We start from the raw sequence: 17,104 nt of genomic DNA on the forward strand, positions 1-17,104 counted from the left end.
AGCTATGTTCAGTCTATGAGGGCTGGTGTCCTGCAACTTTTAGATGCATCTCTGCGTCACATAATTAGCCATTAGCGAGTGCACAAGATGTTATTTTGTCATTTTATTAAGGTGTGTTGGACTTGCGACATATCCAAAAGTAGCACGACACTGACCCTTGAGGGCTGGACTTTAAACCCAATCTAAACTACTCGACTGTAACCCTGGTTGTATTTTTAAGGTTGTTGTCCTGCTGGAAGGTGAACCTCAACCCCAGTCTCAAGTCTTCTGCAGCCTCTAACAAGTTTCCTTCCAGGATTTAGCTCCATCTATCTTCCAATCAACTCTGACCAGCCGTTTTTATCCTGAGACTGAATTACACAGGTGGACTCTGTTTGCTAATTAGGTGAGTTCTGAAGGTAGTTGGTTGCACTGAATTTAAGGGTATCAGAGAAAAAGGGGCTGAGGAATGCGCACCCATAAAATACGCAGCAAGTTGTGGTTTTAATGTGATGAGGTTAAAGGGGAATGAACACTTATTCGAGTCAACTAAAGCTGTTGGGAAATGAAAAGCAGGAGCATTAGATGCAAAATCTGCAAACTGCAACAGATGAAAAACAAGACTTTTCTAAAAGAAAAAAATAACCAGAGCTTTAATCAATAACTTATTTAGAGATACTGTTGGTTTTTAATATTACATATACAAAATACATGATTTTATTTCAGGACAGTAGGTTAGTGACAATTTCCTTCATGGTTTCACCAGGGCATCAGTGTAAAAGACTAGTTTTTATTTCTATCCACAGTACCTCTGGGTTGATACCAGCTGCTGTAACAGCCCCACACAGTGAGATTGGTCTGAGTGTCTTTGTGTAGTAGGAAACTTCAGACTGCTCTCTACGGGGGTAATTTCTATTTCTCGTAGATAAAATGTTTTGTATTTGGAGCTCCCTGCACTCACATAATTTGCTTTATTATCCTGAGATCCTGTTCTTTCAAATTAATGTTGCTCTTTTGTGCAGGACCTTCAACATCCAGGAACAAAACGGCATCAAAACACTTGGTTATTTTGTCCTCGGCAGCCTGGAAGGGTTTTTCATGTAGGAGAGGAAAGAAAACAGAGAGACTCTCTTAACTGTGTTAGTCAGGATTTCACAGTTGGAAAACTTTGTATGGTCAAAACTATTAAGTTATACTTTGAGACTGAGGAGTGTGATTAGATTAGGAGCAGCATCCCATGTAAAAGCTGCAGGTTGCTATTGATGTTGCAAAGCTGGTGAGAACAAAAACCAGCCAGTTGTGGTCTGTAGTTTCACTAAGCGTGAGGATCTCAGTGCCAGTGCTGATGTCTGACTGAGTCTGTGTGGCTTTATTAACCTGCTAATTAGCATTCTGAGACCAGAATCTCAAAGGGTGAAGTCGTGGTCTGGCAGATCTGCAGGTTGCTTAGAGTCAAACTGGTTGAACTGGGAGAGCTGGAATCAGTAGGTCTTCTTCCAGGAACGGAGGTACAGCTGGAAAGGGAGCAGTGGGTTTCTGTTCCGCAGGCTCTTGTGGAAAACATCAAAATCAGCTTTCCTTACTCTCTGCAGATAGTCTTCTAACACGACCTGCAGCACAGAGAAAACAGAACCACCAGTTGGTTTAGTCTGCATCCTGAATTCATGCCTCATCCTCTAAGAGGACAGTTTCTAACAATTTATGCACATTTTAGACTCTTACAGATTTAAACAACATAGGTTTATGTTTTTACACCAAATATTCTTCCAATGAAAATGCAGAAACACATTTATAATTTTTTGCAGCTTGTTCTAGCCTAGTAATACATAGATGTTTGTTGCCCAGTGACATTAGGAAAATTCTTATCCTGAAACCAAAAAGTGACCAATAAAGAAAATACAGTAATATTAAATAAATAATTAGGCTAAAACTATTGGCCCATCAGCAGGACTAATTTTTTTTATTCAAATACCATCATTAATGTTGGCCCTAGAAAACCCCACAGTGGTTAACTGGGTGTTCGATAAGATATTCGATATCTGTCATCAAAGTGAGGTCTCCATCAGGTTATTGTGTCTACAGGACTAAATGTAGTTAAAAACAGTTAACCTTGACACCCTATTTCTATGTTAGAGATTCTTATTTTAAAGTAATAAAGGAAGAAGTTGTTAGGATGCCCTGATATGTTGACAGATGTTTACGATAAGGCTGCTGGCTGGCCGACATCCGTCTGCTAGAGCTGCCACAACATGAATGAAAAATAGAAAGAAATTCTGGCTCAAACACCTGAACTTGGCATCTTCTTTTTAGCTACCATTTGCTGCTGAAGTTACGACTCATTTACTGTTTGTAAAGGAATCCGGACAACATTTGATCGTCTCTAAACTGGTCAAACCTGAACTGGATAACTCACAGGGCATCAGTCATGATGGGATTTGAATGAACAGATAACCTTGAGTAAAAATACCAATTTAATTTTAAATTAGGTTTAATGATGTCATGGTACTAAACCAGAAAACTTAAAAAAAAGAAGTATAACATGATCTCCGTTTTATTTTAAAAGCATGCCAGGCAGCTTGAAGCTCATCATCTGCAGTTTCAAAATGATACCTTCAGAGTGATCGATGACATTTCTTTAGTTATGTTTATAATGATCAGGAATATTCCCAGACAGCTGAATGGATCCTTTCTGCAAGTATGAGAAAGACCTAGTAGCCTTCTTTCAGCCAGCTGGGTGGCAGTGCATATATAGTTGAAGGAACCTTTGGTCATTCCTGCACTTTGTCTGGAAAATCCTTAAAGAAACTTAAAACTGGAACAGTATGACAGAAAATGCTAGGTTTAATTTCATACTTTTATTTTACAAACATGTTTTTTCTGACCAGAAGTAAGATTAATGTTTCTGAGCAACCCAGCCAGAGTCCCAGAGTACAGGGGAATGGAGCTGAAGATAAGGGTGATGGCAAGGAGAATTAGAGCTAATTACCAAAGATAAATAATCCAAATACTAAAAGAAACACACAAAAAACATGCAGTCATAAGATGTTTTGTTGCTGTAGTGCCAGTAGAGAGTTTTCCATTGAATGATGATAATCATGAAAATGGCATACTTTTTGACATGCCATTTCTTCATTAAAATGCCAATAAAAACTGAACATTTTCAAAATTGATAGTCCTTTTTATATTGTTTTATTATCCTTTAAGAGATGCCTGCCTCATTTCATATCAGAGACAAACTTCTTGGTTGAAGGAGAATAATTTTGAAGGGGTATGAATAATGTTGGGCTTATCAGACTGGTCGAACCAAGAGTAGAATATATTGTTATGATAAAAGATTCTTTAAAACAAGGTTCGTGAAACCTTTACTCTGTTTATGAAAACAAAAAACATTTGGGTTCTTGGGTTGCTCTAAAATATTGTTGAAACCTTGTGTCCTTTTCATGAGGCCTACATTGAGTTTTATTAGTTCTCTTTGACTAAGGGCTAACAAGGATACAAAGAAATGTCTGCAATTTACCAAATAGAAAAGTTTTACATAAAAAAATCCTGAAAGTGAGGAGACCATCATAAAGGCATCTGAAGACTGAGTGCTTAGGGAGAAGAGCCCAGGTAAAAAAGGAAATGATATACCCAGGATTTACCAGGAAGGAATTTTAGAGCTCATGTGAGAAGATGGATGAGTCTAGAGGAAACCAGAAAAAAAAAAAAAAAGAACCATTCGTTAACTCGACTCCTGCAGGCAAACTGAGCGACACTTTATTTATGTTTGCGGTTTTTTTCTGCATCAGGGGTTGGGAGATTAAATATGGAGAAAATGAGTACAGCAGGAAAATAAAAAAACTTTTTTCAATGAAAAGCTCTTTCAGAGGCTGTAGGGTTTCATTTATGGCGACTATTTGCTTAGACGTGAGTGTATTTATGATATAATAAAGAAAAATCAATACAGATAAATTCCCCTATACATAGTTTTAGATAGCACAATATGCAAATAGTTACAGTTTATCTAACATCTGAGAGGACGTCACATTTTATTCTTTCAATAGAAAAATTGAGTATTACATGACAAACATATTTTCACTGAGTAACAAAAGGTTAAAGTGGATATTATTTCCACTTTAAAAAATACTAACTTAATCAAAGCTGAATTTTTAGACTCCAACTATGGAAGCAAATAATTACCATATTTCAAATGAAAAAGCATTTTCAGAAATGCTTTTTCATTTTAAGAATGTGGCTGCATTGTTTGACTCATAAATAAAATTAGTAATCAATCATCCTATTTGCATTTTAATTTTCTTCTTCAAGACTGCTCATTCTTTCATTTAATTAAAATGAAAAAGAAAAATACTTTTGAGATTTATTTTTCAAAATATGCCCCAGCAAATAGATACCAAAATTCAATTTGAAATGTAAAATTTGAAATGATTTTTCATTTGACCCATAAATAAAATTAGTAATCAATCATCCTATTTGCATTTTCTTCTTCACGACTGCTCATTTTATGCCATAATCAAAAAGAAAACAAAGCAGACATTGCTTTTTCGTTTTTGTGGTCTGCCCGCAAAGTACTGCCCAGAACTCGAAAACGAAAAAGCATTCCGAGCTGCGGGCGCAGCAGAGTGACGACAGCAGCCGCTCTTCCTCAGCTCCCTGCTAACCGAGCTACCCATCTTGTTCGGTAGGGGGCGCTGTGCACGTCTGCAGTGCATTACATTGCAAACGTGCCGAGAAATTGATTGAATTGCAGCAGGGCCGAGCTCAATTTGTGGCAGTGGCAGAACTGGTAGTTTAGGTGGCAGCCTTATGGCCTGAGACATCCAGCGTGTTTTTAAGTATTTATTTATAATTTTCTGTGAGTGACAATTCAGAATAGCCGCTCGTGCTCTATAATAAACCGGCTGTTTGTGCAATAAATCGTCGTCATCCTTTCAACACGTCACACATAGTGCTATTTATTTTCCATGTCAAGTAAATACAATCACCTTATATTATGGGTCTACAGCCTGCCACCGGAACTACCAGTTCTGCCACTGCCACAAATTGAGCTCGGTCCTGCTGCAATTCAATCAATTTCTCGGCACGTTTGCAATGTAATGCACTGCAGACGTGCACAGCGCCCCCTACCGAAAAAGCATTTCTGAAAATGCTTTTTCATTTGAAATATGGTAGCGATTTGCTTCCATATCCAACAACCCGTGATGCTCTTTACCTGTAAATCATGTTTAGAAACGTTCCTTCAGCTTAACTAAAACCTCACATTCTGTTTTTGTTACTTTAACCTAAAAATCAGAGCAGAAAGTGTGTTGCTCCATCCATTTCACCAACCGTATGCAGAGCTTTCATTTACTTCCACAGAAAAAGAGCGAGCGGTGCAGAAAAGTGTTACGGCCATTCTTTACCCTGCCTGCCAAGCACTCCGAAGTGTCTGTTCCCTCGTCCGCCATGCCTCTCTGAACAATTTGGCAGTAATTCAGAGGCTGGAAATGTGTTCTTCAAAAACATTGAGTCAGGAAGGTTTTTCCATTTGGACACATGGAAACAAGATTGCCCCTACACTGTCTGAGGAAGCTTTTCTGCTTCATTACAGCAGATGAGAATATTCTGTTTCAGAAACTGTTGAATTATTTAAATACATTTTTAAATCAAAAAGATTCTGCAGCATCTGTTTAATTTGTTTTCCTTTAATCTTTGACATGCATGCTCACGTCTAATGGGGTCATTCTTCATGTCGTGTGTCAAAATGAAAGAACCACAGAGGCGAGTCGGCATGATTCATGTCCCTTAGTCATCACCGGTGCTCCTCTGTTTTATTATTCTGCCTCACGACCCTGATCCAAACCAGCTATTTACCTGAATAAAATGTTCTGCACAAGAAGAAAGCAACACAGGCTGAGCCTGCTTTCCATGTGGATCGCTGTTCTGAACATAAATAGACAGCAACACTCTCACACAGGCAGCTCAGAGAAGGTCCACTGCAGCTTGAAAATCATTTGAGTTCCACTTTCAGGAGGCGGGAGTCAATTTTTCTTCTCAGCTTTTTACTGCAGTTATAGCAGTACAATGATGGATCATGATTATGGACTCGATAGAAAGGTTCTTTCCACCAGCAGAAAGCAGCCTATGTTAAGGTGCACAATATTTGGATTTAGAAAACATTTCCCAATTTTCCAAGCTCAAATAAAACAATACAGCTTTAAAGTTGTATAGAACAATTTTCAGGCTCGGATGGCAGAAATGCCTTTTAAACAGTCCTATGACAAAGTATTTGCCCTTACAGAGTTCTTCTGTATATGTGCTTTTAACACATTTACATATTTCAGATGATCAAATACAGTTTTACATCAAAGACAACCAGAGTAAATATATAGAGCAGTTTTAAAACGATGAGTTCTTGATGGTCCCAAATACTTTTTAGGAAGGTGTTTGTCTGATTACAGCTGGCACAAAACAAAAACAAAACGAACATCACACCCACATTCAAACATGGTGGTGGTAGTGTGATGATCTGGGGATGCTTTGCTGCTTCAGAACCTGGACAATGTGACAATCAATGAGACCAAGAATTCTGCTGAAAGCCATTAGTTAATGACCATTAGCTCGAGCACTCTTGGGTTATATAGAAGAACAAGGATCCAAAGAACGTGAGCAAGTCCACCTCAAAATGGCTCATTGGCAACAGAACAAAGTTTTTGGAGTGGCTTAGTCAAAGTCTGGATTTAAATCTAACTGGGATGCTGTGGCGTGACTTTAAACAGGTCGTTCATGCTCAAAACCCTCCATTGTGGCTGAATTAAATCAATTCTACAAAGACGAAAATCATAAGAAACCCAGAACCTGGTTAAAAATTCAATTTGGAGCAAGACTACAGAAGAAAATTACTATTTTGCCAGAAAACAAGATACAGTGGCAGCTGTTCCTTGTAAGATGGAAAGTTATCGTGGGCCTGTGTGTTTTTGGGTTCAAGTCTGTTATGGATATCTACGTCAAGCACATTTCCACACTAAACAGAACAAAACAAACAGCTTAAAGAGTTTTGATTTTCTTTTGCCAAAATAAAGTTTACTGAACAAATTGATGAAAATGCCTCAGATGTGAACATTAATGCTCCAGTTTATAAAGATTTTATTTCTTTGGGCAGGAATATTCAGGACTCTGGACTCTGCAAAGACGCTTAAGCTTTTTTAAAAAACAACTATAAATGTATTTCAATAAATATATATCTTAATGACTTCAGGTAAATCAATTCTAATACTTGCATGCATTCTTACATCTGTAAGTTGTGCTTTCTCAGATTTGTTCCTGGTGTTTTCCCAGAGAGCAACATCTGAACAAATAAGCATCTATGATGTCCAAGTCTAGTGTCAAGTCTTTAATGATTGAAATGAAAATCATCATCTTGCCTGACAATAACACCACATTACTGTAGGTTTGGAATTCAAATACTGTACTCCGGTTTGTCTTAAATTAACACATGCATATTTAACCATTTTAATCTTTTAACATCTATTAACAACATGCAAACCGTTATGAGCTGCTGTAATATTTTGGGAATTAATCAAGTCTACGGTTTAGCTACATAAAAAACAAATCTGCATTTGTGTTTAAACAAAATGAAAGAATGAGATAATCAAATTTCTGAACAAAACAAAGCGATTTTGATTTTGTCTTTGTAATGAAGTAGTCATATTTTTATAAAGCTACAGCCAACATGAACAGTTTTTATGAGCCATTAACAGCCTACGGTCTGCGACCATCACTGGTAAAGCATGAATCACTTAGCTTCCTCCTTCCTCGTGCTGGTCCATCACGTAAAGGCCCAAGCAGTTTAATAAAGGTGAATCAGCAGGGTCTGTTTTAAGCTTAAAAAGTAAATGTATATTTTTCAGCAAACTGAGCAGCTTCTAAGCTCAGAAGGATAGTAGAAAACAGTAAACGCAGCAGCAGAGCTGTGGATCTGTCCAGTCGAAGTCCATACCCTCAATGTATAGCACTTCCATTTTAGCTTCATCAGACCACAGGATATGTATTTGTCCCAGAGCGCTAATCTGGCTTTTTATGTTGCTTCTGGAGAACTGGCTTCTTCCTCTCTGAGTGGCCTTTGAGCCCCTGTCTGTACATGAATCCGCTCACAATAGATAAAGATGCTGGTCTCTTGCTTTTCTTCAGGACTTACACACAACATGCTCACCACTGGGATCTCCCTCCCCAACAGTATTAGATCAAGATGTTCCACTGCTGTTTATATCTGCGTATAATGGTTTGAACAGATTAAAGTGGTACCTTCTGGCATCTGGAATTTCTACCCAAGAAGAGAATTGCAGACTTCCACAAGTCTGGATTATGTCTTGTGAACGTCCACAATTCTCTTCCTCTGATTTTTCCAAGATGTCACATAAGGAAGCATCATGTTGTAGGTGTTGCCCTGTAATAAATCCATGGGTGTGCTTTAGTTTAACCCAAATCTTAGAAAGCCATCATCTTATTATACTGGCTTCACCAACTTGCTTGAAGGGGAGATCTTAGTGTATGTAAATATCTGAATTAGAAGAACGTTATAAAAAAATCACTACAACAGTTTATGTCCCATATTATTCTGACAATTAGCAAATAGAGATTGTTTTGGTAACCGACCTAAAACAGCAAACGTTCAATGCTTTAATATCAGACAGTGGAGAAAAAGAGGTAGCATGTATTTTACACCGTGTACAAACATTTCTAGTTTCAGCTCCATCAGAAAAAGGAAAACAAACTGATTAAATTAATTTTCTCAGTGTTTGAGCAAATCTGGTTGTCTGCATGAAGCTTTATTGGAGAGCAGAAAGAAAACCTACAATCAGTGTACAACAGCTGACCTTCAGAGGGATTACTTACTTATGACACATAATGCTTTAAAAATGTAAATATAATCCTGGTGAATAGAGAGTATATTACTGGATGAAAAATGACTTACAGTGTGAATGAAGGCCGGGGTTGCAGCTGCTGGAACGTTGTGGCTAAATGATCGCGCCTGAAGGAAAGAGCAGAAGAAACTAAAATGAATCAAACCAGAAGTCCCTCCTCCACAATCAGTTTTCAACGCACGCCCACCACAGCGTTTTTCAGGTCGTTTTCTTCAGCGCTTTGCTCAAACTTAGCTGGTAAAACCCATTCTGTTAATAACTAAGGAAATAAACAGAATCAGAATCAGCTTTATTGCCAAGATTGTTCAAACAAAATAGGAATTTGACTCTGGTACACTTTGCTCTCAATAATAAACCGATTTCCTGGTTATATAATCACATTTTAAAACAGGCTGAAAAATGTTTATACAGGACCTGAAAAATATTTAAATTATATATTAAAGTGGTAAAAGAAAAGTGGTGAAAAAGAAATTTAAACTGAATCTAAATAGCATGATATGCTAACTTTGTATTTGCTGCCCGCAGCAGTAAGAATGTAGAAAAAGAAAAATGTTTATCAGCTCTAATAAGAATGGTCTTCCCTGGAAAAGATGTTCCTCTGAATTTGTTTCTACTTGCATGCAGTTATAAAACCTGAGGAATGAACATTTAGTCAGACTTTCCGAAGGTATTTTCATTGTACTTTTGGTGCCATTTCAATTCAATTCAATTCAAAGATACTTTATTGATCCCCGAGGGGAAATTAGAATTCCAGTACAACCCATCCAAACATACATCATGACACAAGACAATGGGGGGACGGGTCACCGAGGCTTTGCTGCCAACTCACAGGCGCTGCCCTTGTTAGATGAGAAAAGAGGCCACATTAGGTAAGTAGAGGAAAAAAATCATATTTCACACTTTATCCTTAGCAGGATACAGTTTGAGATTGAAAAAAACCTCAGCACAAAGAAGCAACAAGTTTACAAAACAACATCATGCCGGGAATGGTGAAGGTGGTGTGAGGGGTGCATATGTTTATCTTGAGCATGTGTGTGTGTGCTTGTGAGTGTGTGCAAGTAAGTCCATGAAGCTCTGTCCCAGAGGGCATTGTCCTTGATGGTTCGTTGGAATGTTCATCAACCGGCCACAAAGTTCTGAGGAGGTCCACAGATGTCCTCAGGGAAGGGAGGGGGCAGAGGGAGCAGAGCGTCATGTTTACATAACTTCCAGGAGAAGTTGAAGATAGCCAGCCATCAAGGCCGTGCAGGGGAGCCAGATTCAGAAAAACACTAATTATTTGGGTTAGGCTGACTCTTAATTTTCCGTCAGCCTTGAGAGTCTCGCTGGTGCTTCTCAAAGGCGAATCCAAACAGCCATATTCCTGGTCTTTCGCCAGATCCGAGCGAACAACTTTCTCCAAGATTTATCCCATTTGACCCGAGTCCAGGAACCGCAACCTGCCTGCTATCCTAAGGATCACATCCAGTCTGCGATTCAGCTCACGTAACATCTCAGTCTGAGTGTTGATCACTCTGAAGATCCCATCATACATGCCAGGCAGCCTTACAATTGCCAGAACAGCTGCTGACACTCTCCGAATTTCTCGATATGCCAGGTAACCGCTGACTCCAAAAAGCAGAAATCCTGATATCAAACATCCAATTATATACACATCTTCCACATCCTCGACTGACATTATCGACAAACACACAATCCTCCACTTCTGCCAGGAGTCCATCGTGTATCCAGAGAAAAACGTCCAGTCCGGACAAGTTGGGCTCTCCTTCACCCTGTCTTCTCGTTGAGAACATTTGATCAATTGCATTGAGAGACCAGCTGACCAAATCCATAACTAAGAATTTGGAAGATATGCAAAAAGAGGCTCCAAAGACAAGACACAGAGCTGAAGCAGGGCAGATATGGGAGGGGGTGGGAGACAGAGAAAAAGCGTCCACCTCCACCGAGAGCAGTTCAAAACTGGTTTGAACTGGTTTATAGTCCAGTTTTGTGCCAATCGTTTCAACAAGTGTCAACTTGTCCTTTTAAGGCACTCTGTTTCCTGCAGTCTGAAGCAAAAACACATAACGTGGTCCAGATTATTTTGTTGAATGTATTACTATAGAAAACACAGTATGACAAAAAAATAGTCCTTAAATGCCAAAACATGAGAATAAAACAACTATTAGCTTAACATCCAGCATACCTTATCATTGTGTTCAGCGTAGGGTTAGGAGGACCAGTCAGAAGAATAAACAGGGAGAATGCTAAGCTAAGCATAATGGACTTCTTAATGGCTACATTATGTTAGCTAGTCCAGTGCCCCCTTTAGCCCAGAAAAATTAAAGAGATTCTTTTTAGTCCAAATACGATCAAACAGCCTAAAAAATTTTGAATGTCAAGCTTAATCAACCCTGAAGAAGATTTATCCAGATTGACATGTCTAAGTCATATTTTCTATAATACCTTGTAAAAGTATTCAAACTCCTTGAACACTTGTGGTAGACCAGTGGTCTGCAACCTGTGGCTCCAGAACCACAACTGGCTCTTTGGACCTTCCACAATGGTTCTTAATAACTAACTAACCAACTAATGTTCTTAAATATAGATGTAAAAACATGACCGCTGGAGACAGGCACCTGCATGGAAAAGCAGGAATAGACATTGGATTGGATGGATATAATAACAAATGCAAGTTTTAGTCATTTGTCATGGAATAATTACATTGAACAGAATGGCACTAAAAGTACCAGTAATATCTTTTAGATCTATTTTTACTGATATTAGGTTGGAAACTAGATGCTTTGTTTACAACATATTCACAAATGTCAGCATCAAGCAGAAGGAAATGTATCCACGCTCTACTTTTTTTGCAAATGTTTTTTTTTTTTTTTTAAAACCTAAATATAGAAAAACGTTTTTTTTTTAAATGACAACGAATTTTCTACAGAAGATATTTATCAAAATTATAAGTTTTTTTTTTTTTCTTAAAGGGTCATGTAACATTTGCAGCTCTAAACGAGTTTTATTGAACTGTGAAGGAGAAGGAAAATGATGCATGACTTAAAATGTTTTACAAATAAAAGTATGAAAACTGGTGTGCAGTTGTCTTCAGGCTTCCGGATCAATAATTTGTAGAACTACATTTTGCAACAGCTGAAAGTCTTCTAGGATCTCCATCATCTTTAAATATCAAAAGACTAAAATCTCTGCAGAGGCAAAGAGCTCAAGCTTAGCCAGATTGGATGGAGAGCATTTAAAAAATATGTTTTAAAGACCTGCAACAGATTCTCAATCCAACTTGATGAGAAGAAAAATAGATCTAAAAATGTTACATACCAACTACATGGGTTAGGGCTTTGGGTCATTCTAACATGAATAGGCTTTGATCTAAACCACTGCCTTGTAGCTCTGGCTGTTTCTTTAGGGCTGTTGTCCTGGAAGCTGAACCCACAGCCTCAAATATTTTCCTGGCTGTAACTTGTTTTCTTCTAGGATTCATCTATATGTTTCCCAAATAACTACGACCAGCTTTCCTTTCTGTGCTGAAGAAAATGGACAGCATGATGCTGCCACCACCCTGGTTTATTGTGGGATGGTGCAACCAAGTTGATTTGCTGTATTTTCTGCCACACTGACCTTTGCATGTAGGCCAGAACATTCACTTTGGTCTTATCTGAGCTGAGCACTTTCTTTCACGTTTGCGGAGTCCCCTACATGACTTGTGACAAACTCTAAAAAGAAAACTCCCTTCTTATAGCTTTCTTGCAACAGTGGCATAGTTCTTGGAAGATTAGCAGTAATCAGATTTGTGACAGTCAGAAGTAAAACTAATTTAGGTATAATTGACCTAGTTGTCAAGTGCCGACAAGATGGAGTCAGGTGTAGTTCTGCATAGAAGTCACCGAACTGGATTGCAATCAAGTACGTCAGCATTTTCAAGCCAAACAGTCAGCCATGGAGAAAGTCTGCAAAATATTCAAACAGCAGCAGGAAAGCAAGAGAAAATCTCATCATAGGCTTCACATGGCTGCAGGAATTAGGCCTCACTCTGCCAGCTCAATCCTAATTATCCCGATTAGCTAATTGATTAGAAAACGTTTTTTGTATAATTTGGTCTTAGTTCTATAGCTTACATCAATTTAGTAACTACAGTTTGTAATAACAGAGTATTGTCTAATTTATATGTTTACTTAAACTGATTGATTCTCTGTTCGTCCGTCCGAGCGACCGAATTCCTAATAGGTGCAAACAAGGAGCAACTAAATGACAATACTCGAGCAACTAAATGGGAACACTTTTTTTTGCATAGTATAAATTATTTGGGTATTTTATTGTGTCCAGTGTGAAATTATTAATGAAAATAAACTATTTCCAATCTGACTTTAATACAATCATAGATTTTTGCAAATTCTTGAATTTCCCACCACTTTCCTTTCACTAACAAATGCAAACAAGATTTCCGTATCTTCCCAGTGTCATGGTAACATCGGGTATCAGCCCAACCCGATCTGGCTATTATTTCATATTTTAAGTAGATTTCTGGTATGAATAAATCTTAAAAACCCCAAAGTTGTGCTGTAAAACTAAGGGCGACAGAGCGTTCACAGAGACAGCTCTTACTCGTGGAATGTTTTACCTCTGCAGGTCAGACAGACCTGCTTGCCAACTGTTTTTAAAGTTTTTACGACTTTAACTTTATTTTTTCTGAGATTTATTGCAACTGCTCATTGAAATTGTACTGATGGTCCTGAGATCGTTGCTGGTTTTACGTACAACACCTCGATCAACTGTCTTCTTGTTTTAAGAGCGCTTTGTACTTAAAGTGGTGTTGTATGGTGGATAAAATCACCTTATCATTGCTTTTCTCCAGGTCTCTTTAACGGGTCCTTGTAGTACCATAGGTCTAGTCCAGAAGCCTTAAACCTGCGGCTCCAGAGCCACAATGGCTCTTTATAATTTTGGCTCGAAATGACAACCAACAAACCAATGTTTTTAAATATAGATATAATAATGTAGGTTTTAGCTGTTTTTCGGCTTTTCGTGTTTTTTCTGGAGGTTTTTCTGTTTAAAGTACCAGTGATACTTTTAGATCAATTTTTCTTTTCACGTCATTAGGTTGGAAACTAGGTGCTGTTTTACATCATTTTCCATAAATATCAACATCTCATAGAACAAAATGTATCCATCCACATTTTTGCTAATATTTTTTCATTTTTCTTTATTTTAAAACCTAAAAATAAAAATGTCTCCAAAAATGACAACAAATTTCCAAACGTAAATATTTATTAAAAATGATGAGGTCAGGTAACGTTTGTGGTTCTAAATGGGTTTTATTTAGCTGGACTGAGGGGAAAAATGGCTCTGTAAAGATTGTAAAGGTTGCAGATTCCTGGTCTAGTGAAAGTAACCTCTCATTTCACGCTGATGGATTCCAGAGTTCTCAAAATATAAGTATATAACCTCAGTGGTAGTATGTAAGTGCAGTACATACATGTTCAAGGTGCACATGAGCCTGACTAGCGATGTCGTACACAACATCTCGAACGTTCTTCTCCCGGCTGCCACGGATGAAGTCCTCCTGAGAAGCTCCGTGCTAAAGAAACAAGCAAAAACACGATCCACTGTGTTTGCTTCCAGATCACAGACGATGTTTCAGTGCAACAACAAAGCCCTTCTCTGCAGCTCAGATAGGTTCCATTTAGCTCCACTTGACACCAAATCTTTTACATTTTTAATAAGCAGGATTAAGAACTGTATTGTAGCTGCTAGGGATGCACAGATATTGATATCAGATATTAATAATAGCAGATATAGATATTTAATGATATTAGATATATTTCTCTACTCTGTGGACACAGCTGATGGTTCTTCTCTACTTTAGTTAAATACCCCACAATCCTGCGCTGCATCACCATGACTGTCACATGACCAAGCAACAACCACATGACCAACCCCTTCCTAAAACACACACATACACACACGCAAAGGGTAACAGATGGAAACAAACATCGTTTGTCAATACTACTTATCCCAGAGAGTCCCAGTAAATGGATTAAACTTCCATTTAAACACCATTTTAAAAGTACTTAGGAAACTGTCAGACATAATTTATATAAATCAAACGTGGGATTTAATTAAAACTGCTGAAAAACACTTTGCTTTCATTAAAGAAAAACTAGAAAATACACCTTTTTTAAATACACCAAGAATAAGAAACTAACCCAAACTTTTACATTAAATGAGCGGAGCAAATAAGATAAGTAGCTGTTGGAACAACTTTCAGGTGTCAGATTTTGATTAGGTTTTTGATTAGGTTACCGTACTTGTTCACAATCATGATTAAAAAAGGATTAGAATAGGAAATTGACAGCAGTGCCAATGGTTCATCATCTTTTTGGCACACGGAATAATCTAATTAAATTTGATTAAAGCCTTTTCTTCCTCTTACAGCATGGTGCAACAGCTCAAACTAGAAAAAGCCCACATTAAATGTTCACATTTGTCCACGTGACGAAGCTTGAGTACACAGAGGTAACAACCTATTAAGACACTGTACTCACCTAGAACAGGTGCTGATCATTTCGTCCCGTCATTATTTCCATACTTTAGTCAGAAAAAGAGTAAGACTTTAAAAAAAAAAAAAGCTTGGACAACATTTTTAAACAAACCCTTTCAACAAAGAAAGCTTTCTGGTCGCACTAAACCAGCGGTTCCCATACATTTTCTGTTGGACTTCCTTTGGAGAACAAACAACAAACATTTTCAGCCCTCTCCTCCAGATCCCAACAAAACTTCAAAAAAATGGGGTCAAAAATGTTTTACTTTTATTGAAGATAAACAATTATGACTATTCTTCAAAATTCATAAAAATAACCTAATATGTATAATCAAGAACTTTACATCTGTTTTAGAACAGTAAGAATAAAACTGTGTGCAAAGAAAAAAGAAGTGATGGCAACAAAGATGAATCAGTCAATTCGTGATATTTAACTTAATGGTATCACAGTATTACTCACTACAATGAGGCTTTTACCCACTTTGCACCTTTTCAATACCAGAACAGTAAGGGAACAAAGGATCTGTTCCCTGCTTTGGATCTGTCCGCGTTTCCCCTGCTCATTTTATTTATTGTGTCAGCCCCATGTTGCATGCGTGCGCTGTATTTTCTGGCCAAATAAAATAGGCAACACACCTCCAGTGATAAAAGCTTCAGGTGTTATGATCCTCACAGAGGATCCCTGAGCCAAAATCTTCAAAAGTCTGTAGATAAAACTCAAAGAAGCAGCGCATGAAAGACACCCTGAAAATTTCTTCAAAGTGGAAGGCATCTTTAAACAGAAAGATGCCATATAAAAGTGTGTCTGTCTTAAAGTACTTCTTACATCAAAGTACATCACTGAGACTGACAATGACAAGACAAAAAAACAAATATTTCAAAATGGTGCTTGAAGAGGCTTCAGAACATCTTAGGAAGCAGGAGGATTTTTACATCAGTGTCGCCGGGCCGACACTGAAGGAAAGAGCGTTTGGATCAGATGTCACTTTCCATTTTATGATTTAAAAATGTTTTTAAAGTGCTAAGAAATTCACACAAAACACAATATAAATACTTTACAAGACAATCAAACATATTTGGACAAATAAAAAGCCATTTTAAATTCATAACTTCAAACAGAGAAATTAACTTTTCCAACATTTCCTCCTTTATTTTCTTATTCTCAACACGATCCTTGACTGTCTCTGTGTTATAAAGAAGACTGAAGACATAATTAAGTGCATGATATCTTCACTTGAAAGTTAGATTTTTAGAAGAGATTACGAGTTGGGTCAAAAGGTACTCAGCACATCAACATTATCCTCAGTAAATACATTTCTAATGGGGGAAATTCACATCAGTAACAGAAAAAGTAAAACACATACGAAATCAGTATGACTAAGTGCAGAAATTATCTGTAATAAAGTGCAAGGATGCAGAGTAAGTGCTGAACACATGATGAAAAGAAGCAAAAAGCCAGAGAGCTTTTCTCATTACCAAGGTATCACAAAAGAAGTCTCTCTTATTGGTTAAAGGTAAATAGCTCTAAGAGTTAGAAAACATACTAATACAGTAGCACTGATTACAGACATACAGTGGGGAGAACAAGTATTTGATACACTGCCAATTTTGTAGGTTTTCCCACTTGCATAGATGTAGAAGTCTTTAATTTTGTGAGTGACGCAATCTAAAGCAAAAACTCAGAAAA

The 17,104-nt window shown here is 37.7% G+C and overlaps 1 protein-coding gene across 4 annotated transcripts in view; it reads right to left on the minus strand.

The window, feature by feature from the left end:
• Positions 1-644: 644 nt before the first annotated feature.
• ndufaf6 (NADH:ubiquinone oxidoreductase complex assembly factor 6) overlaps positions 645-17,104 on the minus strand; it is a 31,878-nt gene continuing 15,418 nt past the window's right edge. For 2 of the 4 annotated variants that reach the window (XM_047361976.1, XM_047361980.1), the window contains exons 7-9: positions 14,353-14,454; positions 8,930-8,986; positions 645-1,589 (exon numbers count right to left, since the gene is read on the minus strand). In XM_047361976.1, the coding sequence (XP_047217932.1) occupies positions 1,461-1,589; positions 8,930-8,986; positions 14,353-14,454 (288 nt within the window). In that variant the 3' untranslated portion in view covers positions 645-1,460. Of the gene's footprint in view, positions 1,590-8,929; positions 8,987-10,724; positions 10,928-14,352; positions 14,455-17,104 lie in introns of those variants that run through there. The other 2 variants (XM_047361977.1, XM_047361978.1) reach the window with 2 other exon arrangements.

Source organism: Girardinichthys multiradiatus, chromosome 3, assembly GCF_021462225.1.
Source record: "Girardinichthys multiradiatus isolate DD_20200921_A chromosome 3, DD_fGirMul_XY1, whole genome shotgun sequence".
Classification (NCBI taxonomy): Eukaryota; Metazoa; Chordata; class Actinopteri; order Cyprinodontiformes; family Goodeidae; genus Girardinichthys; species Girardinichthys multiradiatus.